At 44.5% G+C, this 25,552-nt stretch overlaps 1 protein-coding gene across 1 annotated transcript; it reads left to right on the top strand.

Moving 5' to 3' along the window:
• The first annotated feature begins 20,627 nt into the window (after positions 1-20,627).
• Positions 20,628-22,564, top strand: LOC119322036 (probable galacturonosyltransferase 9). Its single transcript, XM_037595542.1, has 2 exons — positions 20,628-21,937; positions 22,037-22,564. Exons 1-2 carry the CDS (start codon positions 20,735-20,737, stop codon positions 22,313-22,315), a joined length of 1,482 nt encoding a protein of 493 aa, XP_037451439.1. The 5' UTR covers positions 20,628-20,734; the 3' UTR covers positions 22,316-22,564.
• The last annotated feature ends 2,988 nt before the right edge of the window (positions 22,565-25,552 follow it).

Genomic DNA, 25,552 nt, shown 5'->3' with positions numbered 1-25,552 from the left:
AGCCTCAAGTAAATTTACCGATAGACGAAGACAAAAGTGGGAATGCCTTCCGGGGCATCCCCAAGCTTAGGCTCTTGGTTGTCCTTGAATATTACCTTGGGGTACCTTGGGCATCCCCAAGCTTAGGCTCTTTCCACTCCTTATTCCATTGTCCATCAAATCTTTACCCAAAACTTGAAAACTTCACAACACAAAACTCAACAGAAAACTCATGAGATCCGTTAGTATAAGAAAATAAAATCACCACTTTTGGTACTGTTGTGAACTCATTCTTTATTTATATTGGTGTAATATCTACTATATTTCAACTTCTCTATGGTTCATACCCCCCGATACTACCCATAGATTCATCAAAATAAGCAAACAACACATAGAAAACAGAATCTGTCAAAAACAGAACAGTCTGTAGTAATCAGGAAACTTGAATACTTTTGTAACTCCAAAAATTCTGAAAATTTAGGAAAAAAACTGGGCAATTTTTATAACAATCTTGTGCAAAAATAATTAGATCAAAAGCACGCTTCTTTAAAAAATGAAAATTAATTTTCTGGGTGCAAAAGTTTCTGTTTTTCAGCAAGATCAAATCAACTATCACCGTAAGCCATCCCAAAGGTCTTACTTGGCACAGACACTAATTAAAACACAAAAACACATCTAACCAGAGGGTAGATAATAAATTTATTGAAAAAAACAGAAGCAAAAAAGCAAGAACAAAAACAAAATTGGTTGCCTCCCAACAAGCGCTTTGCTTTAAAGCCTTTTAGCGAAGCATTGATAATTTCAATGATGCTCACATAAAAGATAGCAATCAAAACACGAAGAGAGCATCATGGAGCATGTGAAAAACAAATCTAAGTCTAACATACTTCCTATGCATAGGCATTTTATAAGAAAACAAATTGTCAAGGCAAGCAAAAACTATCATATGCAAGGAAGAAGAAAGAGACGATCGCAATCTCAACATGAAGAGAGGTAATTTAGTAACATGAAAATTTCTACAACATATTTTCCTCTCTCATAATAATTACACGTAGGATCATAAGAATATTCAACAATATAGCTATCACATAACATATTCTCAACACGATCCACATGCATGCAAAGTTGACACTCTTCCAAAATAGTGGGATTAACATTAACTAAAGTCATGACCTGTCCAAACCCACTTTTATCAAAAATTTCATAAGACTGAACATTCTCCAAATATGTGGGATCTAAAGTTGACATTCTTCCAAACCCACTTTCAATACTATTGCAAAGATTATTATCAATCTCATATTCATCATGGGGTTTAAATAAATTTTCAAGATCATAAGAAGAATCACCACAATCATGATCATTGCAACAAGTAGTAGACATAGGAAAATTAGCATCCCCAAGCTTAGGGTTTTGCATATCATTAACACAATTGTCATTAATAGAATTTGTAATAAAATCATTGCAATCATGCTTTTGATTCAAGGAACTATCAAGTATGGGTGCAATAGCAACAATCTCATGTTTAACATAAGGGACTATAGCAAATTCATCTCCATAAGCATAATTAATATTGGCATCATGGCCATAAAAATAGCAACCATCCTGTTCATCAAGGGAAGATATCTCAATCAAATCAACAGGATCATAATTATCTATAGATTCATGCATATCATTATTTTCTTCCAAAGCAACGGTCATTCTCTCAATAATTCTTTGACACATACATTATGAGCATAGTTTTCATAGCAATATTGAAGTATGTCAAAATTTTCAGATTTGTAGAGAGTAATATCATACTTTTCAATCAAAGAAGCAACTTCATAAGCACCCTTAAAAGCAACAAATTCTTCAGTTTGTTCGATATATAGTAACCGTAAACACCCTTTTCATAAGAAGATAAAATTTCATTATCATTAAACTCACATAGGTAGGGATGGTGTTTTTTAGGGTTCTTAGAGAAACAAGTAAAATCACAAAGTTCACAAAGATTCCAAGCATAACATAGCAAACAATTTATTTGATTACATAAGAGTCTCCCTTTTTCAGATAAACCACAAAATGAGCATGATCATCTAATGATTTTCCCTCAACTAAGCTAGTTGTGGTTTCAGCACAAGCACATATGGATCGAAGATGATCGAAGTAGAAAACTTTAAGTGGATCCATATCAATAGTTTTTAGCAAGAAAAGATGCAAGCAAATAGAAGGCACATGGAAACACAAGCAAAGATAGCAAACAAGCAAAAAGGCATATGGAAGAAGGCAAATAAAAATGCAAATCTTTTTGTATTTTTCTGAAAATCGTTTTAGAAGTGGGGAGGGGGGTGGGAGGAAAACGAGAGGCAAATGGCGAATAATGTAATGTAAGAGATGAGAGTTATATGATGGGTACTTGGTAGGCTTGACGTAGATCTCCCCGGCAACGACGCCAAAAATTCTTCCTGCAACTTCTCGAGCTTGCATTGGTTTTTCCCTTGAAGAGGAAAGGGTGATGCAGGACAATAGAGATAAGTATTTCCCTCAGTTAAGAACCAAGGTATCGATCCAGTAGGATAAACACGCAAGTCCTCAATAGATGCACCTACACAAACAGTTAAACACTTGCACCCAACGCGATAAAGGGGTTGTCAATCCCTTCATGGTCACTTGCAAAGGAGAGATCTGATAGAGATAGATAAACCTAAACATAAGATAAAATATTTTTGGGTTTTTTGGTTTATAGATCTAAAAATAAAATATTACAAAATAGTAGATCGGAAACTAATATGATGGAACATAGACCCGGGGGCCATAGGTTTCACTAGAGGCTTCTCTCATGAAGGCAAATAATATGGTGAGTGAACAAATTACTTTCGAGCAATTGATGGAAAAACGCAAAGTTATGACGATATCCAAGGCAATGATTATGCACTATAGGCATCACGTCCGTGTCAAGTAGACCGACTCATGCCTGCATCTACTACTATTACTCCACACATCGACCGCTATCTAGCATGCATCTAGAGTATTAAGTTCATAAAGAACGGAGTAACGCCTTAAGTAAGATGACATGATGTAGAGGAATAAACTCAAACAATATGATGAAAACCCCATCTTTTTATCCTTGATAGCAACAATGCAATACGTGTCTCACTACCCCTACTTTGTCACTGGGTGAAATCACACAAGATTGAACCCAAAGCTAAGCACCTCTCCCATTGCAAAAAAACCAATCTAGTTGGCCAAACCAAACCAATAATTCGAAGAGAAATACAAAGATATCAAATCATACATATAACAATTCAGAGAAGATTCAAATAATATTCATAGATAAGTTGATCATAAATCCACAATTCATCTAATCTCGACAAACACACTGCAAAAGAATCTTACATCGGATAGATCTCCAAGAACATCGAGGAGAACATCGTATTGAGAATCAAGGAGAGAGAAGAAGCCATCTAGCTACTAGCTATGGACCTGTAGGTCTCTGGTAAACTACTCACGCTTCATCAGAAGGGCAATAGAGTTGATGTAGATGCCCTTCGTGATCGCATCCCCCTTCGGTAGGATGCCGGAAAAGGCCCCAAGATGGGATCTCACGGGAACAGAAGGTTAAGGCGGTGGAAAAGTGTTTTCGTGGATGCTTCTGAGGGTTTTGGAATATATGTGAATATATAGGAGGAAGATCTAGGTCAGGGAGTCACCGAGGGGCCCACAAAGTAGGGGGCGCGCCCTCCACCCTTGATGCCGCCTCGTGGCTCTTCTGACTTGCACTCCAAGTCCTTGGGTGTCTTCTGGTCCAAGAAAAATCATTGTGAATTTTTATTTTGTTTGGACTCCGTTTAATATTCCTTTTCTACGAAGCTCAAAAACAAGGAAAAAACAGAAATTGGCACAGGGCTCTAGGTTAATAAGTTAGTCCAAAAAATAATATAAAATAGCATAATAATACATATAAAACATCCAAAACATATAATATAATAGCATGGAACAATAAAATATTATAGATACGTTGGATACGTACCACTCGCCATTTTGGAAGGGCTTGATGCAGGTCAAGCCTTCTTTCTTTATGAGAAGTTTGTTTGAAGTTGGTGACGGTCAATCCACTAGTTTCCAGGAAGATACCTGGTTAGGGGACAATCCACTTGCGGTTCAGTACTCATCTTTGTATAATATTGTGCGTAAGAAAGACGATACAGTTCAATTGGTCCTTGGATCAACACCTCTGAACATCCAATTTAGGAGGGCCTTGATTGGCGACAAATGGATGGCGTGACTCCACTTAGTTTGTAGGTTGATGTTGTTCAACCTATCTCATGTGTCTGACGTCTTTAGATGGAGACTAAATACCAATGGGGTGTTTACTCTCAAGTCTATGTATGAAGATCTTATTAATACGGGGCCTGTGTTCCGTAGAAAGCATATATGGAAAACCAAAGTACCTTTAAAGATTAAAAAAAATTATGTGGTTTGTTCAGAGGGAGGTGATCCTCACCAACGATAATATGGCTAAACGAAACTGGAATGGATGTAAGAAGTGTTGTTTTTGTGATAAAGATGAAACAATTCAACATCTTTTTATTTCCTGCCCTTTCGCGGCTTTGATTTGGCGCATGGTTCATGTTGCATATAATTTGCCACCCCCAACAAGTATCCCAAATTTGTTTGGGAACTGGTTGGTTGGTATTAACAAAATACTTAAAGGTCATACCCGCGTAGGGGTTTGTGCCTTACTTTGGGCAATTTGGAATTGCCGGAATGACTGTGTTTTTAATGGGTCTCGCTCTATTAACTTTTTGCTGGTTATCTTCAGAGCCACCACATCGATCCATATGTGGTCATCACTTTAGCGTGGGGTCACTGGGGAGCTCATGGCCTTTGGGTGCAACCGTCTGGAGATGGTTTCACAAGCGTTATTCAACCGGATTGGCTGGCATGTCACTAATAGATTATGTGGTTAAGTTATGTAATCTTTCGTTTGTACCCACCATTTGTGGTGTTCTCTTTTTCCTTTTGTCGCTTTAGTTGATACTATGTACGTTGCAGACCTATTTGTTTCATTTTAATAAAAATGGTTGTGTGCATCATGATGATGCAGAGGCCGGGGTCTTTCACCTTTTCGAAAAAAGAAAAAAAAATATGGAATAAAATCCCTTTCTCCTCAAAAAAAAAAATAGACAAATAGATGACCATAAGATTCTAGAAGCTTTCTAAAACTGGAACAAACCTTCCCGCGCCTTACATGGGCCGGCCATTATGATCGAAGGATGGGAAGTTTTTTTGTAGAACTAAGGATAAACGGTCATTGTGTTTTGCACACGATCTGAGCAAATCATATAAGAACAGCCAACACCTCCTCTGACGGGTGGCCGGTCTGGACTGCGAGCGCCCCCGCCTAGCCCCGCCTAGCCTACCCCAGCGTAGCCCCGCCTGTGGCCACTCCGGCCCCGGCGTCCACACCTACCCGCCGCTAGCCTGCACCTCACCGGGGTCTTCGAGATCACTCGTTGGTGTCACTCCAACTTCATCATCCAAGATCTGCTACCGCTTTCACCCTCAACCTCTCCCCGACTATGGCTCTCGCCGACCTCGACTTCGACAAGGGTCAAGATTTTGCTGCTGAAATCTGGAGGAAATGGGGTGTTCCAATCAACCATGCTGAAGATCTAGAATCTGAAGAATTCCCTATGGTGGATGAATTCACCAGATCCCGCATACGCCTCACGGAAGAATCAGTTAGCACTATTCTTTTGGCTTGTTTTGGGGGTAGAGCATCCCTTTTTAAAGTCAAGTTGTTGCAAATTTGGTATTTCAAGTTTATCGTCTCATCCAAAGAAGTTGGTTTCTCCTTCATCAAAGGGGGCAAGATTTCTCTTCCCCTTCTCAATGTTAACTTTCTGCTTTGGGGAGAAGGAGGCCCCAACTCATGTTGGGAACTATATCAATACCTCCAAGAGAAAGAGGATGAATGGACGCATGTTTTCCGTCATCACCCCAGGAAATCCTACGTTGATGCTATTAGATCTCCTAGTTTTTCCCCATTCCTACTCGTGTTGATCATCATGCTTCACCTGATCGATCATCCCAGTCAATCCGACATGCTCCATCGTTGGGACATAATGGCAATAAAGGCAATAATGGTCATTCATCTGCCATCATGCAGCCAAGGGCGGGATCAACGCAAATTCAAAACACCCAGCAGGCCTTCTGTGTGCGCTGCCTACTCTTTGGACACGCTAGGCCCAACTGTACTAATCGGATCAAGTGTCGGGCTTGCAAGAATTGGGGCCACATTGCTAAAGATTTCTACTCCTTGGCCCAGCACAACAACCAACAGCCCACCAACCCATTACCTGGCCCAAGCCGGGCGATTGCGATTCCGAGGCACATAGCCACTGTTCCCACTGCTGAATTGGCAGGTGCGGTCAATCAGCCATCATCTCCTACTCGCCTCGATTTTACCTCCTATGTTCCCTCCCGAGTTAGCTCCCTCCATTACTCTGCCTCATCGCCTTCTACTGCGCAGAGACTGTAGTCCGCCATCATCCCCATTGCCCAGCGCCTGCCGCTCTTCTCAGCTCCATCCATCTCTCCTCCCGAGCGTGCCATCGCCATGGCCTCCTTCCCGTTTGATCCCTCCCCTTTCCTCCCTCCTAACCACTAGAGCATTACTGTGGAAGGGAGACCTGCTTGGATCAAAGTCCTTGCGGCGGCGGCAACTCCACTTCATGAAGATTGGGCCATCGCCACCATCATGCCTATGCCAAATCTACCGGTGGATTTCAACACGGTGCGTGAGGTACTCTCTGATTTCCTAACTGACAGGCATCTAGGCTTTCGAGAGAATACTCAATGTCCATTTGGGCAAGCATATGTTCAACTCAACAGTGTTTTTGATCGGGATGATTTGGTGGCAAACAGCCCGCACTAGTATACTAATGTCCATGTTATCTTCCAAAACCATGACAAGGGGCTTAACTGGAGAGAGCTTGTTCTTACTAGAGAGGTTTGGGTTATGCTCTATGGATATCCATTTGACAGAAGGAACATTAGAGAAATCAATGATGCGGTCAGTAAATTTGGGAAGTTTGTGATGTGGGACAGAGTCAGAAGCACTAAAGCGAATCAGATGGTTAAGATCAAAGTGGAAGAATTGAGAGACATTCCTTCAAGTATTGTTTTTGGAGATGGGGAACACTCTGACTCTCTCACTGTTCCTGTAGTTATTCTGCAACACCATGTTCTTGGGGAAGAACCACACGATGAGGATCAGATCCCACCATTTGGCAATCCTCACCCACAGCCTGCTCAGCCTCATCATCACCCCAACCAACACAACCATTTCCTGGGTCCACTTCAGCTCCATGAGGTTGTGCCTCCAGGAAACCCTCCTCTGAATCTCAACTTGGCTCTACAAAATGAAGGAAATGAGGATCAGTTGGAGGAGAAAGAAGACCCTGAAGAGATGCCTAGCTGGGGGCATTAGGCTATGCCTGAAGGAAACCCTGCCATTGATCAAGAGTTGCATCCTGATGAGTTTCTTGAGCTTCAAGATCTGATGGCACCCATGGAGGAAGATTAACCACAAAATCTGGATTTGGTGCCACATAGCAGCCTCACTCTCTCTCTCTGGGACAGTCTGTTAGCAGTGGTAACACAGGAGCATCAGTGGCTGGTCCTTTGGCGCCACTTGTACCAGATTTGAATTTAATGGATGAGCCCATTAGGCCTAACCAGGAGCAGGTACCAGCTGATCAAGCTGGGCCCATTGGCCCATTGCCTGTTCAACAGCAAATCCCTGTGGAGGCCCATGTAGTGGCTCCTCTGCCTATTGATGATCTGAGTCTGAACCTCATGCTGATCCCATCCCAATCAGTTGTTGTGGCTAACAGAGAGGACCCTGTGCTTTTGGAAGCCTTGACCATGACAAATCCTATGAACCTGGTCTACATCAAGAAGAATCCTACTGCTCCTTCTGCTATCCTCACTGAACAAGACCCCAATCTTATTGATTTTCAGCCTTAGTCTGACTTGCCTGAAGATTTACTTACTGAACATAGAATGGGAACCAAAGTTACCTCACCTACAGAAAATGTTGGTACTGAGAAGTTGATTGTGTTGGGAGCCCTGGGTGAGTCATATTCCTCTTCTGAGCTCTCTCCTCCCCCTGGTTTTCCATACCCTGCTTTTCTTCAAAGCAATGAATTAACTTCAGAAGAAGATAACTTGAGATACTCTGCTTTGTGCACAGATGACAGAATAGACACAGCTCATGTGGCTGATCTTTTGGGAAAGGAAGGGGATGTAGTCTGGAACATGCATTTTGCCCCCTCAAACAAGGAGCAAGCTGCAATTCAGGTACCTGTTGAATGGGTGAATTTTTTGTCAGTCACATTTCTTACACCTGACAAATTTGACTGGGCAAAGAAGTTTGTTACCTCCACAGTTTGGGAGATTATTACTCAAGGAGCCAGTAATACTACCCTGCCATTTGTTATTCCTTAGTCTTGTCCTCCTGTGGAGTCATCCTTGTCCTTCTCTCAATTTTTGGCACAGGACACACAGGAGCAAGAAGTCAACTCCCCAGCTCCAGCTGCACCTCTGTTGGCCCAGGCTCCTGCATCTACCTCTAATATGCATAACATCAAGAAAAGAAAGGAAAAGGTCCCATTGGTGGAGACTGAGGTAAGAAGAAGTTGTAGATTACAACAACTAGCTAAGGGTTATAAGAAAAAGATTTGCATGGATAAGAATTGTCTGGCTTGTCATGCTCTTCCTCCACCAATTCTTGCAAAAGTGATTAAAAGTCTGAATACTTCTTTCTGCAAGGTGGCTGCACAAGATACTTCAGAGGAGAAGCTGGCTACCAAACACAAGAAAAGCAAGGGCAATCCAGCTGCCAAGGAAGCCCCAGGAGTCAGCTCCTAATTTCTAGTTTCAGTTATCCTCAGTAGACTCTTAGCACTCTTCCATGTGTCTGGTTGGTTCTAGCTTTTGGAAAGATTCTTGTAAAGATGTCAAGGGTGTAATAATTCTGCTAAACAGAGCCTTTTGTCATTATGTTACATTGTCTACTTCTGACTATGCTGCTGACAGTCCTCTCCAGCTGTTTGAGGTGTTCTGTTTTATGATATGTCTCTGTCTGATATGGTTTGGGATGTGGATGCATGTCACTCTGAGTGCTTTTTATGTTTGGTGCATTTCTTGGTATTATGCATGTGTCTGTGCTCTTCTCCTTCAGAAAGGGGGCACCATTATCAGATGCTTTATGTGCCAGTTATACCCTGTCTTTGATCATGAATAAAGATTGGTCAATCCTCAACTGGAATATTAGAGGTTTGAATGATCCCAAGAAATGGACAGCTATCAGGAATAAGATTGAGGAATCTAATTGTGCCATCCTATGCATTCAAGAAACAAAAAGAGAAATGATTGATAGTAGATTCTTGCAGAACTTCTGCCCAAGGAGGCTCAGTAAATTTGAATAACTGCCATCTGTAGGTGCTGCAAGTGGACTGTTAATTGTTTGGAATGATCAAGTGTTCCAGGGTCAACTTTTCCGCTCCAATAACTATTCCATATCAATCTCTTTCACTTACTCACACAATGGGGATAATTGGATTTTGACAAATTTTTATGGTCCTAGCCAGCAGGATGAGAGGCCACTTTTTATTGAATGGTTTAAACACTTCCAAACTCCTGAGGACAGTAATTGGATGGTACTTGGAGATTTTAATCATATTAGATATCCTCACAACAGAAATCAGGAAGGGGGAAATATTCTCAATATGTTAGCTTTCAATGAAGCTATTAGTAACTTATCCTTTATTGAAATCCCTATCAAAGGTAGGAATTTTACCTGGAGCAATATGCAAGATTGGCCTCTTTTGGAAAAAATCGATAGGTGTTTTACTTCTGAGAACTGGACTCTAAGCTACCCTGCTACTTTGGCACACCCTCTAGCCAAAACCACATCTGATCATGTTCCTTTTATGGTAAAGATTGGTACCTCTATTCCTAAATCTCACATTTTTAGATTTGAGAATTTTTGGTTGGAACATAATGATTTTCTGTCAGTGGTCCACAGTATATGGACACAGGATGTGAATGAGACAGATAGTGCCAAGATCATTGCAACAAAGTTTAAGAGACTAAGGAAAGGGTTGAAGAACTGGGCCAGAAACCTCTCTGATCTCAAGAAAATTATTGACAATACCAACTTTTTGATGCTGTGTTTTGATTATTTGGAAGAAGCCAGGGACCTCACAGTTGTGGAAACTAATGATGGGATCATCCTGAAGTCTCATTTGGAAAAGGTCCTGAAACATCAGAGACTTTACTGGAAGCAAAGAGCCACTATCAGGAAAATTCAGGTGGGAGAGGCTAATACTAAATATTTTCAAGCCAAGGCTATTATCAAACATAGAAATAATTGTATTTCTATGCTCAAAGATGAGGATAACTTTGAACATTGCTCTCATAGTGCTAAAGCTGCTATCCTATACAAAGCATTCAAGGATAGACTGGGTACTACTATTGCCACACAAAATCCTCTTCTCCTGCACCATCTTATATCTCCTAATGAGAATCTGGCACAACTTGAGGTCCCTTTCACCACTGCTGAGATTGATCAGGTGGTGCTTCATATGCCTGCAGACAAAGCCCCTGGACCAGATGGCTTTAATGCTTCATTTTTGAAAGCTTGCTGGCCTATCATTGCTCCTGATTTTTACAGGCTTATTAATGATTTCTATCATGGGAAAGTCAATCTTCAGAGCATCAACTACTCCTTCATCACCTTGATTCCTAAAACAGAGGCAGCATCCACTCCTGCTGAATTCAGGCCCATCTCTCTGCTGAATTGCACTCTTAAGATCCTCACTAAATTGCTTGCCAACAGACTGCAAAAGGTGATCCTCTCTCTGGTGCATAAGAATCAGTATGTCTTCCTCAATAATAGATGCATACAAGATTGCCTTGCCTGATCCTATGAGTACATACACCAATGCCACTTATCCAAGAAAGAAATTATTCTCCTTAAGTTGGACTTTGAAAAGGCTTTTGATATGATTAATCATGATACTATTGTGGATATTCTCCAAGCAAAGGGTTTTGGTAGCAGATGGATTAATTGGATCAAGATGATATATGGCTCTGGTTTCTCCTCTATCCTCCTTAATGGTATTCCTAGCAAGCAATTTCTTTGTAAGAAAGGGGTCAGACAAGGGGATCCATTATCCCCCCTCATATTTGTTCTAGCTGTTGATCTGCTTCAAACTATGTTCAATGAGGCCATGCAATACTCCTTGATCAGCTCCCCTCTTATTCATGCTTCTTGCCCAGAGTATCCTATCATTCAATATGCAGATGATACTATCTTGGTGGCCCATGCTGATTGTGGACAACTTCTTAAAATTAAAAACCTGCTTCTCCACTATGCGGCCTACACTGGTCTCAGAGTTAATTATGCTAAATCCATTATGATTCCCATTAACACTCCTCCTGCCAATATGATGGAGCTCTCAGAGATTCTAGGCTGCAAAATTGGTACTCTTCCCCATGCATATCTTGGCTTACCTCTATGTATTAATAGACCAAGAATTGTGGATTTCATGCCCATGTTGAGAAGGATTGAGAATAGACTCTTAAGTTGCTCTACCATATTATCCACTGGTGACAAACTTACCTTGATCAAATCAGTTTTTGCCAGCATGCCCATCTTCTTCATGTGCTCTTTAATGTTACCAAAAGCTGTGATCAAACAAATTGAAGGCTACTTAAGGAATTGTATGTGGAGAAAATTTGGATCTATGGACTCTGGACCTGCTTTGATCTCCTGGGATACTGTCTGTAAGCCTAAGGTACAAGGTGGACTAGGCATTCTTGATATCTCTGTTCACAACAAAGCCCTGCTGATGAAGTTTCTTCATAATTTTTTTAATAAAGTGGATACCCCTTGGGTGAACATCATTTGGCAAACTTACTACCAAAGTGGCCCACCTAGTGACAAGTTGCTTGGTTCATTTTGGTGGAAGACCTTGATCAAGCTCATTCCCCTATACAAATCACATGCCATTTGTCAAGCTGGTCAAGGAGATACCATATTCTTTTGGACTGATAATTGGGGTGGAATTCCATTAAAAGCAAAATTCCCAGAGCTATTCTCTTTTGCTATTCACAAGGACTGTACCCTCCATTCTGTGACAAATCAAGAAGACCTCAGCACCCTCTTCCATAGGCCACTCTCCATGCAGGCCTACCAACAGTTAAACGGGGTTGAAGATATGTTAACCTCTAGAGCTCAGACTGATAGCAGGGACATATGGAAATATCATTGGGCTTCAGGGCAGTATTCCTCTATGAAAATGTACAAGCGTCTTATGGGCCCATCCTCAGCCCATAGCATCTTTCAGAAATTATGGGGTACCTCTTGCAGAATGAGACACAAGATTTTTTGTTGGCTTCTATTGCATGATAGGATTAACACAAGAATATGCTTCTTAGACGCAATATGCATCTCCCTGATTCCAACTGTGCCCTTTGTTCAGACAAAGTGGAAGAAACTTTAATTCACTTATTCTCGGACTGCCCATTTTCCTTAGCCTGCTGGGATGTCATTGTGCCTGAGAGAACTAGAGGTATCTCCACTTTTGATGAGATTGTACTCATTTCTACTCGGCTTCCCAAAGATCTGGCACTGGATATTATAGTTATGAGTTGCTGGAGCATATGGTCTGTGCGAAATGACAAGATCTTTCGGTCTGCACCATCTGCTATTGACTCTTGGAAGTTTCATCTGTCAAAAGGTCTTTGGGCTGTGCAACTTCGAGCCAAAGAGGACAAAGCGAACAAGATCAAGGAATGGACTGATTTAAACCTCTAATGAATTTGCATATGTTTTCTAGAACTGGGATTGGCTGAAGATCTTTGCCTTATATTTTTTTTCTATTATAGCATGTATCATATTTGTGACTTATTTTATTAATGAAAATACCGTAGAACGATTATTCTACGGTCAGGGCTCAAAAAGATATAAGAACAGCCAACCCATGTACATTTTGTTCGTTCAACACATCCCAGTTTTAGGAATCTTTTGGAAGGTTCCTGGTCGATTTTGGTATTTAAAAAAAGTTCAAATTTTGCAAAAAAAAACAATTTCTGATTTTTTCTAAGAAATGTTTGCAAATTTTAAACAAATGTCCGCGCTTCTTAAGGGATGTGCATATTTTCAAAACAAATCATTCAAAAAAATGATCATAATAATGAAAGACGTTCACGTCTTAAAAAATGCTCATTTTAAAAAATTATAAAAATGTTTCTATTTCAAAAAATGATTATAAATTTTAAATAATATTTTCCTTAATTCTCATAGAAAAGCTCATTTGTAGAACAAAGAGCAATAAAAAAGTTTATTGAATGCGAAAAAGTTCATCAATTTTGAAAAAGGTTCACCAAATTTTTAAAAAGGTTCACGAATTTGAAAAACAATCTTCATGAATTTGACAAAGGTAAAACGACTTCAGAAAAAAGATCATCGATTTTCAAAAAAAAGTTAACAAATTTGAAAAGAGCTCATCGTTTTTTGGGAAAAAAGTTCATCCATTTTGAAAAAAGTACTCTCTTTTTTTAAAAAAATGATGTTAAAATTTGAGAAAACAATTCAACGATTTTTTCAAAAGTTCATGTATTTGAAAATAAAATTGTTTTGAAACCAGTTAACAAAAAATGGAAAAGTCACGCATTTGCAAGAAAAAGGAACATAAAATAGAAATGAAAAACAAACAAAGCATTCCAAAAAGAGAAAAATAATATAAAAACTGGTTTGGGAAGCTTCCGAAAACCGGGTTCTTCACGAACTAGAGAAATAATAAAGGAAGAACAACAAAGTTAGTAGGCACAAGTGTTGTGATGTCCTTGTTGTTGGGGTGCGCTCTGTGAAAATTGGGGTACCAAGTTCGATTCCGTCACCGTGCACCTTTTTTTCTGTTTTTACAGAATATGAAATAAAAGGAAATGGGCCGGATCAAGCCCGGAGGATGTTGTGCTCCAGTTTGCAGAACACACGTTAACAGCTGCCTGAAGCGCCAAATAGGAAATGACCGCTTAATGTGTCATGTGGACTTAAGCTCTAACATAAGTGCAACAACTAAAACATGTCCCTAGGCTAGGCTGAACATACTATCTTGGAGTTAAGCTATAACATGGGCTAGAACTCGCACATGCCATTACATGTTTCTAGCTTTTGGGAAACATTTCTATTTAACATAATTTAAGAACATTTTAAAAAATTAAGTAATAAAAATATACGTTACAAATAATAAAAATGTTCATATATCCCAGTGTATTTATTCTAAAAAATGAGATGTTCATCTGTGTATAAAAATGTTTTTGCACATAAAATGTTCATGTATTTGCCAGCAAAAGGAAAAGCATAAAAAATCATAACAAAAAGAAGTAGAAACGAGAAAAGTATAAAAAAAGGTATATAAACTAAGAAACGAGAAAAGGATGAAAAGAAAAAAACAACTAAAAAGGGAAATGAAAAAGTAACATGATTGCCCACATAGTGAAAGTTTCAAGCGTGTGTGCTATAGGAAAACAATAAAACCGCTAAACGTCCTAAAACAAAAAACAACAATATAAGATTCTTATAAAATATTGCATTAACTTACCTTGCCATCATAAGATACATATACTGGGCTAATTCCTCTAAATGGAGTGATATGCCAGCCGAACTCACCTAAAGTCCATCATTTTATGGAACATTGATCTCGGCTATATTAGCGGTTAAGATGCTTCCTCGGGATAGTTGAAAAATAAATAAAAGCCTCCTCGCCCTTGTTTACAGTATAGCTAGCATCCCGAGGGTGGGAGAGAACAAAGAGAACAAACATATCTTTGTGAGTGAAGAATAATGAGAGATGATTATGGCCACGTCTGGTGGTTTTGGATTTAAAACCAATATGTCTTGCTCACACATTCTTGGATGACCACGAAATTTGGCAGGTTTGTTCCTTAATTTGAACACTTCGATCTTGTTGGGACATAGTTGGTTTGAGTATGGTTTAGTGCAACATTAAATTGTACAGTTGTTTTGTTTTTGTATTACTGCATTTTCAGTAAAGGGATTTGGTAGACGAACTATTTTGCTAGGTAAATGGTGTCTGATTGAATTGAACTAAAGTTCGATTAGTCAATTGGGAACTCGAGTGTCTACCTGTCTACCAAATGTTTTGTAGTTTGGTTGAATGATTTGAAAGTGGCTGAGATATATGATACAAAATTGCATTGACTCTGCTTTCATGTTGTTCTACCTCTTTTCTACTGGTTGTTGTTATTGTTGCCGGTTTGCAACATATATAGTATGCTGCAAATCTCTAAAAAATCTATAGAATACTCTATATCCATCATTCTCACCATGAAATTTTTTTGTACCATTGGTCCACAATTGTGGTTTCTTACTTCTCATTTTAAGGATTTTCCCATGTAATTCCTTATATCCCCTATGCATGTTATTTGTTATCCCATTGATTAATTGTTCGCTGAAGCTATAATCAAAGTGAGTGGGGGTTCTGTTATGCATATTTGCCATGTCGGTGAATCTTTGCATCACATTGTTGTTGTCTAGCCAAACACATATAACGTGAATTTATTGCATAGTTTCATTACGTCAAGGAAACAGAAAAAAAATGATATTTCTTTTTTGACATGCTGCACCGAGCATGGAATCAAATAGAGTCTAAAATAGTAAGTTTCTACACCGAATACATGCTCACCCTAAACGGAGCATAAAACCCTTCGGTGATCCATGTAATTTACATGCATCATTCTTAACCATTCGTCTTTGTTTAACAGTTATAGTAAATACACTAAGAGACTCTTCTAGGTGCTTGCAAACTCTTATTCATGTTTAAACAATTATTGTAAATTCAAATAAAATACCAAATATATTAAAAACATCTAAATCTTTGGACCTTATTGAGGAGTTCAACCGTGTTGCTCAAGTTAGATATTTCAAAAGCTTTTGACTCAGTTCAGTGGCCGTTCCTTATTGAGGTTTTGCATCAACTAGGCTTCGGGCCGAGGTGGAGGTCTTGGATATGCGGGATACTTGCAACCTCGACCACCAAGATCATGGTGAATGGTGATCCGGGAGACACGATCTACAACTGTAAAGGGCTCCGGCAGGGTGACCCGATCTCCCCAATGCTCTTCATTCTAACAATGGAGCCCTGCAAAGGATGTTCGAGGTGGCTATGGGTAGAGGAGTTCTGTCCCCCCTGGCGCGTGTTACTATGCAGAAGCGCCTATCTATCTTTGCTGACGACGTGGTACTTTTTGTCAAGCCGAATCCAATGGACTTGGAGGTGTGTAAGTCTCTGTTTGAGCTGTTTGGGGAGGCAGCTGGGCTGAAAATCAACATGCGCAAATCCGCGGCACTACCTATCAGGTGCTCCCACGAGGAGATTGCATTGGCATGCAATGAGTTGCAATGCCCCTTGGGATCATTTCCGATCAAGTACCTTGGGCTGCCACTATCGATAAGAAAGCAATCAGCGACGCAGCTGTAGTTTCTGGTGGATCACATGGAAAATCAACTTCCAAAGTGGAAGGCAGCTCTTATGCCCAAGAGTGGGCGTCTAACTCTTGTGCAGTTCGTACTATGTGCCATGCCGATCCATGCTATGATGGCTTTGGACCTCCCTGCGAAAACTATTGCGGCCATGAACAAGATCTGCTGTGGTTTCTTATGGTGCCAAGAGCTGAGGCAAACGGTGGAAATTGTGCTGTTGCATGGGACATGGTGTGCACGCCTAAGTGGGCAGGTGGTTTGGGGCTGCCAAATCTAAGATGGATGAATATCGCCATGCAAGATCGCTGGCCATGGCTCCAGAGGACTGATGAGTCAAGACCATGGAGTGAATTCAGAATCAAAGTTGCGGAAGAAGCAAATATGTTGTGCCAGGCAGCCATGAGGAGTACTGTCAGGTCAGGACGTACAACTCTTTTTTGGGAAGACCGATGGATGCATGGATAGAGAATCCGGGAGGTAGAACCGCGAGTCTACGATCTTGTGCAACCCCGCACTCGGAAGTCGAGGTCGGTCAGTACGGCCATGGAAGACGGGTCTTGGGCGATGGACATTAGCCCAAACTTTGGACCTGAGACCTTGCATGAGTTTCTAGAGCTATGGCAGCTGGTCAATGGGTGGGTGCTCTCTGACGAAGAGCTGGATGAGATGACATGGTCGTGGGAGAACAATGGGAATTTCTCTGTGAAGTCGGCGTATGCGGCTGCGTTTTGGGGCCGGGAGGTAATCCCAACGGCGGACCTGACATGGAAATCACGTGCTCCTATGCAATGCAGGTTCCTCACATGGCTGGCCATGAAAGACAAATGCTGGACCTTGGATCGCCTTGCGCGCAGAGGCCTACCTCACCAGGATGCATGTCCTCTTTGTGATCAAGAGGAGGAAACGATCAACCATCTACTACTCACGTGTGTTTTTGCTCGGACAGTTTGGGCAGCGATCTTTGTTGCATTGGGGACACCGAGTTGGATCCCTACTGGCCAGGACTCGCTAGTGGAGTGGACCGTCGACAAGCGTGGATCGAACAATGTCAGCACGAAGGATCTTCGCACCATCTTCGCCCTGACCTGATGGGAGCTGTGGAAGCATAGCAATGCCATTGTCTTTGAGGGCGCTCAGCCTTCAGTCGAGCAGTTCCTGAGAAAGTTCCGTCATGAGGGTTCCACTTGGTCCTCCGCGGGGTTATTGAAAGGGAATGTAATGCCCTTCTTTGCTAGGGTAGAGAGGTGGGTGAGTGATGAGGATTAGCATGTAAAACAACCCTGTAAACTATGGTGGAGGCATTCTTGGACTTTCTTCTTTAATATATGAGTGCATATTCGAGAAAAAAAACATCTAAAAATTTACACATAAAAGATAAGAGACTCTTCAAGGTGCTTGCAAATTTTCACACTGAGCCGAGGAGCTCGCTAAAAGAACGGAGGACAAATTTTGTTGCAGCTTTGGACATTTTTTAGTTCTATTTTTCTTCTTGTAATGAGCTCCTTGGATATCATTTTAGCATGAAAATTTGCAAGCGCCTAAAAGAGTCTCTAATCTTTGGTGTGTACAATTTTCTAATTTTTTTTGAGTTTTTTTTAATTTCCAGTTCACACCGGGTGCACATGCACCCGAGCTTCGAAACGCCACTCTCAGCAGTAACAAGCCTGCTAAATTTAAAACCATGGAGTAGAGGGGTCCGCCTACATATAAGTGGATTGAGATACCGTTATGCAGGTGGTGTTTGCCCTTGATCTAGTCGATCCTGCTTTTCATACTCCTGCACGAATCTCAACGCGGAGACAAAAGTTAACTAAGTGCGTCGACTTATACATAAGAAAACGGCATGCAACTTAAATTTACCCAACCCATTATAAGAACAACAAAAGTGAACTAAATGATGTACGAGTAATACAATTCCCTAAAATGGTGAAACCTTATTCAAAAGTTTGTTGCTAATTTACCCTTTTCAGATGAGTTGTCAATCTACATGGCGTGACAAATCGAGGATTTCTACTCCTTTAGAGCATCTACAACCGGACCCTTCAAAGCCGTCTCGAACGTCCGGACAGGCCGCCCGATCACTGCCCGATCATGATATTTTGACCCAGACGGGCCTCTCAAACGGCCCTCAAATGGCCGGGCTGGTCGGCACCCCCATATCCAGCCCAAATATGGGGCGGATATGAGAGTTCCCAGGCACGCTCGGGCACTCCCGCCACGCCGGACCCGGCACATGCTGGCCCACCCGACCCCACTTGCATTTGTCCCCATCCTCTCGTCGGACCAAACCCTAACCACTTCACTCCACTCCCCTCCGCCACTCGAGCTCACCTTCGGCGGTTTGCGACCTTCTCCGCCATGGCAAGCAGCGGATCGGACTCCGACCAGTCCAGATCCGTCGACTGGGGTGTCGTCCCGTGTGGGTTGAAGGAGGCAATGGCAGTCCGCATCATTGCACTCCGCCGCTCCTGGGAGGACAGCGCCCGGCGGACGGATGGATCCGTTCGCCGCGACGCCATAGCGTCGGCTCACTGGGCGCTCGGGTCCTCCGGTGTTGGATCCTCGCGGTCCCGGCCGGAACACCTCTCCTTCCCCTTCACCAATCGGGCAGAGTATGAGTTCCACAGGGAATGGGCGGCCCACCATGGGAAGGAGAGGATAAGGGCCGCCGAGGCCCGTATCGTGGCGGAAATGGCGGCGGCGGAGGCGGCAGATGCGGCGGCGCGAGCGGCAGCAGATAAGGAAGCCATCCACGCCCGCATTATGAAGAAATGGCAGCGGAGGAACACGCGCGCCCTCGCCCGTGAGCAGAATCGGGCGGTCCGTGCCATGGCCGGACTGCCACCGAAGGAGGAGAAGGAGGACAACGACGACGAGGACAACTCCAACGACGAGCAGATCCGGCTCGATCCGTACTGCGTCTTCGATCGGTACTTCCGCGAGAAGGACGCCAAGGGCGCCGGGAAGGGCAAGGGCAGCCGTGGATGAACTCCACCATAGCCAAACATGCCAAATTTTGGTAGACCGATGACATGTTTAGTGTAGTGTGATGGAGTAGCCGAACAATACGTGTGTGTCTACGTAGTTGCATGAGTTTGTATGGATTTAAGATATGTTAATTGTCCGGATGTGGATTGTATTGAGTGCCCGGTCAGTGTCCGCGGACGCGTCCGCGAACGTTTGAGGGCGAATTTACCAAGTCCGGTTGTAGATGCGCTTAGGTCATAATAACTCATGTTTCTATAATTATTCATGTAGTCCACTGTTAATTATTTGGCACAATCAAGAGGGCGGAGGCAACCATTTCGAAAATCCTGCCCACACAGCCACATGTTTGGCAAAATTTGAACATGCACGCACCACTAGCCAAAGCTAGTGCGACCAAACCAGAGCCACTATCACAGATTCAGAGCATTCACAGTGTGCATTTTTCACTGCCTCTAATCACTCTCTCTCTTCTTAGAGGTCGCCTCCATATACTGCACTTCAGGCCTCTAAGCAAAAAATCTCTAGCATCGCCTCTTAGCTTGGAGGCTGCCTCTAGTGATTTAAATAATCAAGCAGCCCCACCCATCAGCCTGTTTGTGCTCCCAACGATGCATGTGATGAACCAAAGTTCTCCATTCAGATTACCATGCCTTTGTTTAATCAATCATGGGCCCACAATAGAGGCTGAAGCAAAATGTTATACACTGCGTGGTTTTGAGATTGTTTGGAGGCAGCGCTGTGGGGTCCAGCTTGGAGGCAACCTAGCCTCTAAGCACTGTGGATGCCCTCACAGTAGCACTTCAAAAAAAAAAAACCAGAGCCACTAGCATTAGTGCATTAGTTTATCTTTGGTCCACTGAATACACTGGTTTTCGCTGGTAACGCACCTGAAGTTCTGAACCAAGCTCGCTGACAATGGGCTCGGATCAAACATACCATGTCAGTTCGTAAATGGAGGCCGTCGCCGTCCGGCGACCGGGGCCTCACCACTCCGCTCACTGATCATCATTCTCCAAAGAGTCAAAGTGCCACCCCACCGGGCACACTGACAAAAATCCGGTCGCGGGACACCACAAGAGGTTGAACCCAACCAAACCCTCTAAACAAAACCCCACCGGCGACGGCGTAGAGAAAACAGCGCGCGCGCGACAATTTCCCCGTCCACCCTCCGTTGCTCACCGGCGTCCTTCTACTAGACGCGGGTAGGAAATGGCTGGCGGCCGATCGCCCGCGCCTCGCCGCGCGGCGTTCGCGGCGCTGGTCACGCTCCTCTTCCTCGCCTGCGTCTTTTTCTTCTTGTCCGCGACCACCATCACCTCGGCCGCCCCTAACTCCCCGGCCTTGCGCCTGGCCGCCGTCCGCCGGCACGCGGAGGACCACGCGGCCGTGCTCGCGGCGTACGCGGCCCACGCGCGCCGCCTCAGCTCCGACTCCGCGTCCCAGACGGAGTCCTTCCTGTCCACCTCCTCGCGCCTCTCCGCGCTCTCCTCCCGGCTCTCCGTCTCCACCGTGGCGCTGCTGGAGAAGGAGGCCCGCGGGCATGTCAAGCGCGCGCGCGCCCTCGCCGCGGGCGCCAAGGAGGCGTTCGACACGCAGTCCAAGATCCTGAAGCTCTCCGACACCGTCTTCGCCGTCGGGCAGCAGCTCCTCCGCGCCCGCCGCGACGGCCAGCTCAACTCGCGCATCGCTGCGGTCTCCACGCCTAAGTCCCTCCACTGCCTCGCCATGCGGCTCATGGAGTCCCTCCTCGCCAACGCGTCCGCCGTACCCGACGTCGACCCCGCCGTCCCGCCACCGGAGCTCACCGACCCGTCGCTCTACCACTACGCCATCTTCTCCGACAACATCCTCGCGGTCTCCGTCGTGGTGGCCTCCGCCGCGCGCGCCGCGTCCGAGCCCTCGCGCCACGTCTTCCACGTGGTCACCGTGCCCATGTACCTCCCGGCCTTCCGCGTCTGGTTCGCGCGCAGGCCGCCGCCGCTGGGCGCGCACGTGCAGCTCCTCGCCGCCTCCGACTTCCCCTTCCTCAACGCCTCCTACTCGCCTGTGCTCAGGCAGATCGAGGCCGGGAACAGGGACGTGGCGCTGCGCGAGCTCGACTACCTGCGGTTCTACCTCCCCGAGATGTTCCCGGCGCTGCAGAGGGTGGTGCTCCAGGAGGACGACGTGGTGGTGCAAAGGGACCTGGCCGAGCTGTGGCGCGTCGACCTGGGCGGCCAGGTGAACGGCGCGCTGGACACCTGCTTCGGCGGATTCCGGCGGTACGGCAAGTACCTCAACTTCTCGGAGCCCGCCGTGCGGGAGCGGTTCAGCCCCAGCGCGTGCGCGTGGTCCTACGGCGTCAACGTGTTCGACCTCCAGGCGTGGCGCCGCGACCAGTGCACCGACCAGTTCCACCAGCTGATGGACATGGTAAGTTAGCAGTTCTCGCCCCTGAAATGGGTGGTTTCTACCTGTGATTTTAAGCCTAGCTTGACGTGCTCTCCATTGTTTGTTTTGCTTCCATGGCAGAACGAGAACGGGACGTTGTGGGACGCGGCCTCCGTGCTGCCGGCGGGGCTGATGACGTTCTACGGCAACACGAGGCCGCTGGACAGGTCGTGGCACGTCATGGGTCTCGGCTACAACCCGCACGTCAGGCCCGAGGACATCCGGGGAGCGGCGGTGATACACTTCAACGGGAACTTGAAGCCATGGCTCGACGTCGCGTTCAACCAGTACAAGCATCTCTGGACAAAGTACGTCGACACCGAGATGGAGTTCCTCACGCTCTGCAACTTCGGGCTCTGAATTCTGGAGAGTCCAGACGTAGCTCCGAACAGAGTTTTGGTTTCACCGTTTTTTCTTGGTATATACAGGGATGTGCGATTTGCTAACTTTTGGCAAAGATGACGCTGAAGTGTGCGATTCAAACTTGCTAGGCAGGACGAAAATTCTATACCAACGGACTTTTACGGGCCTATACGGGGTCTGTTACGTTAACTAATCTTTACCCCCTGATTTTCAGGGATGTGGCCCCTCATCATGATTTACTCCAATTAAAAGGTCCCAGCTAGGCTTTCCCGTAAAAGCCCGTGCTCATGTGCCCGTGCGTGTAGCAAAGCTCTAGGCAGGATAGGCATCTGGCAAATGTTGTGAGTTTTTCTTTTTTACACACAGGCAAACGATTTGCCTCGTCGGTTAATTAAGTAGAAAAGAATTACCCAGTTGATTAACCAAAAATCGAGTGAATACTGATACAAACTAATCATATATGGACACTCATAGAGCGTGTAACACCATAAACGAAGAACCAGCCCGCCAATCCACAGAGACAAACCATGCCATAAGGATAACCCAAGAGACTGACGACCATCCATCAAGCAGTTGCAGACTTCTTTCCTATGGTGCCATTCTTCTTTCGTTTGCTTCTGAGAGGCTCCTCCACAATCGTCTTGTCAGATCCAGGGCTAGGCGCCTCCAAATGTGCAAGCAAGCTGCGAAGCTCTATCTGGAAGAGAATCCCATCAACCTTGTGACACAGACATGCCACCTGCCGATGGTGTCGTGCGAGTGGGTGACCGCAACATCGGAACCTCCACAGTCCACAAAGGCGAGCGGCTGGCTAGGCTCCAAAGATCAGACGCCAACATACCGACCACCTCAACATCAACAACCACAGGTACCACTGACACGATGGACTCAGGCACATGACAAAGGTGAATCCTGTCCCTCACACGATGTTGCCGGCGAGTCAACCTCCATATGCTCCATAGACAGAGGCGAGTTAGGTCTCACACATGGTTGTTGAAGCTCGAGCATGATCTGCAGCACATGGGCGACGATCACGATAATGTTGTGAGTTTTACGTCAGCCACAACTTGCCTTCTTCTTTTGATTAGTTGGCTGCATGTATGTTGCCTACTCAAGAACAAGCTTAGATACACTATACAAATTGAGGAGTAAAGAGTAATGTTACACCAACAGAGAATTCGGTTATGGGTTCAACGAACTATTAACGTGGACCAATAGGATTCAAGATTGTGAGAGGAAGGGGCATGCACCATATGAAATTCAGGGGGGAGATTAGTTAGAAGGATATTTTGTAAAACGCCTGTAATGGATCTGTGCATCTAGGATTTACGCGCATTGAGCAAGGTAGCCTAACGAAGGCACAAAAAATCGAATACGATGCAATGAAAACATTCGTTGGCCCGCATCCCACAACACTCCAACAAGCTCACCCCCTGCTCCTCTTTCTTTGATTTTTCTCTTGAATTTTTGCTGGCCCGCATCTCTCTATCCTTCTTTTCTCTTGAATTTCCTCCTCCTATCTTCTTTCTTCGATTTTTCTCCTACATCACAATAGATAAAAAACAAACTTTTTCGAGAGTTCTTCATCAAATTCTTCATGAGAGCAAAGTAATAATGGAAAATTTTATTGAATGATGCTCCCATTAAGTGCTCGTTTTTAGGTTGCTAAGCTCAACCTCGTATCTTTGTAGCGTCCCAAGTCTCCGGCAGCCTGAGACACTCTTTACTTACTGCACATACCCGCTTAGGTGGTGGGTGTTGGTGTCAAAACCGGCAGATCTCGGGTATGGGGTCCCGAACTGTGCGTCTAAGGATCAAAGGTAACATGAGGCAGGGGACACGATGTTTACCCAGGTTTGGGCCCTCTTAATGGAGGTAATACCCTACTTCCTGCTTGATTGACTTTGATGAGTATAGGGGTTACAAGAGTTGATCTACCTCAAGATCGTAATGGCTAAACCCTAGATGTCTAGCCTGTGTGATTGTGATTGCCTCTACGAACTAAATCCTCCGGTTTATATAGACATCGGAGAGATCTAGGATTGTACAGAGTCGGTTTACAGAGAAAGGAAGATGCATGATCCGAACGTCAAGCTTGCTATCCACGCAAAGGAGAGTCCCGTACGAACACGAGGAAAGGTCTTTGATTCCGTATCTTCATGACCCGTTAGTCCGGCCCATATCACATAGCCCGGACGCTCGAGGACCCTTTAGTCCAGGATTCCCTCAGTAGCCCCTGAACCGGGCTTTGAATGACGATGTATCCAACGCGCAGACTGTCTTCGGCATTGCAAGGCGGGTTCCTCCTCCGAATACTCCAACGCAGTCTTCCTCACATAAGTGCTGTATCCGGCCCTGCTGAACACGTAAAACCCTAATCTGTAAAAGGCAACAATACTTAAAATAAGCCACGTCCACGGGAAACTTTTTCGGCAAGATGTTATGTTCTGGCCTTGTTATTATTCTGAACCGTTTTACAGCCCCGTTTCGCGTTTCGTGGCACGGCCATTGACACGTCTTATCAAAGCAGAGATCGTGTCCCCTTATCACGGGATTCTCATCAATGCGGGTTTGGGTAATCCAACCATGCCGTTCGCACATCTCCTTAGGAATAGGGAGGTTTAAGGCTTATGAGGGGGTGCTTGATATTCACTGCCTCTATAAGAGGACAAAGATCCATTTGTTCACCTCATGCCTTCTTCTTTCTCTGCCTTTTAGTCCCCCGTGCTCCAGCGCCCAAGTTCTAAACTTTCCCTTCGCCCCAACTTCTCCAGCAATGGACGGATCCGGCTTTTAGGGCAAGTGGATGGCCTCCTTCGTAACACTGCGTGAGGCGAGGTACTTGACAGCGGAGATTAAACACATGCTTCCAACCCCGGGGCAGGTCATCCCCACCCCGGAGCCTGGTGAGAGGGTGGTTTTTATCCCCCACTTCCTCCGAGGACTTGGGTTCGCCCTTCACCCCTTCGTCCGAGGTCTCATGTACTACTACGGGCTGAATTTCCATGATCTGGCCCTGAATTCCTTCCTCCACATCTCGGCGTTTATCATCGTGTGTGAGGCATTCCTCCGCGTCCCTCCGCACTTCGGCTTATGGCTCAAGGTTTTTAATGTGAAGTCGAAGGTGGTTGAAGGCCAACACGCCGAGTGCGGCGGCGCCATTGTGAGCAAGCTCAACCATGTTACCTGGCCCAAAGGGAGGTTTGTGGATACTGTCAAGGTGTGGCAGTAGGA

This window comes from Triticum dicoccoides, chromosome 6B (genome assembly GCF_002162155.2).
Source record: "Triticum dicoccoides isolate Atlit2015 ecotype Zavitan chromosome 6B, WEW_v2.0, whole genome shotgun sequence".
Taxonomy (NCBI): domain Eukaryota; kingdom Viridiplantae; phylum Streptophyta; class Magnoliopsida; order Poales; family Poaceae; genus Triticum; species Triticum dicoccoides.
This window is presented reverse-complemented; position numbering and strand designations above follow the sequence as displayed.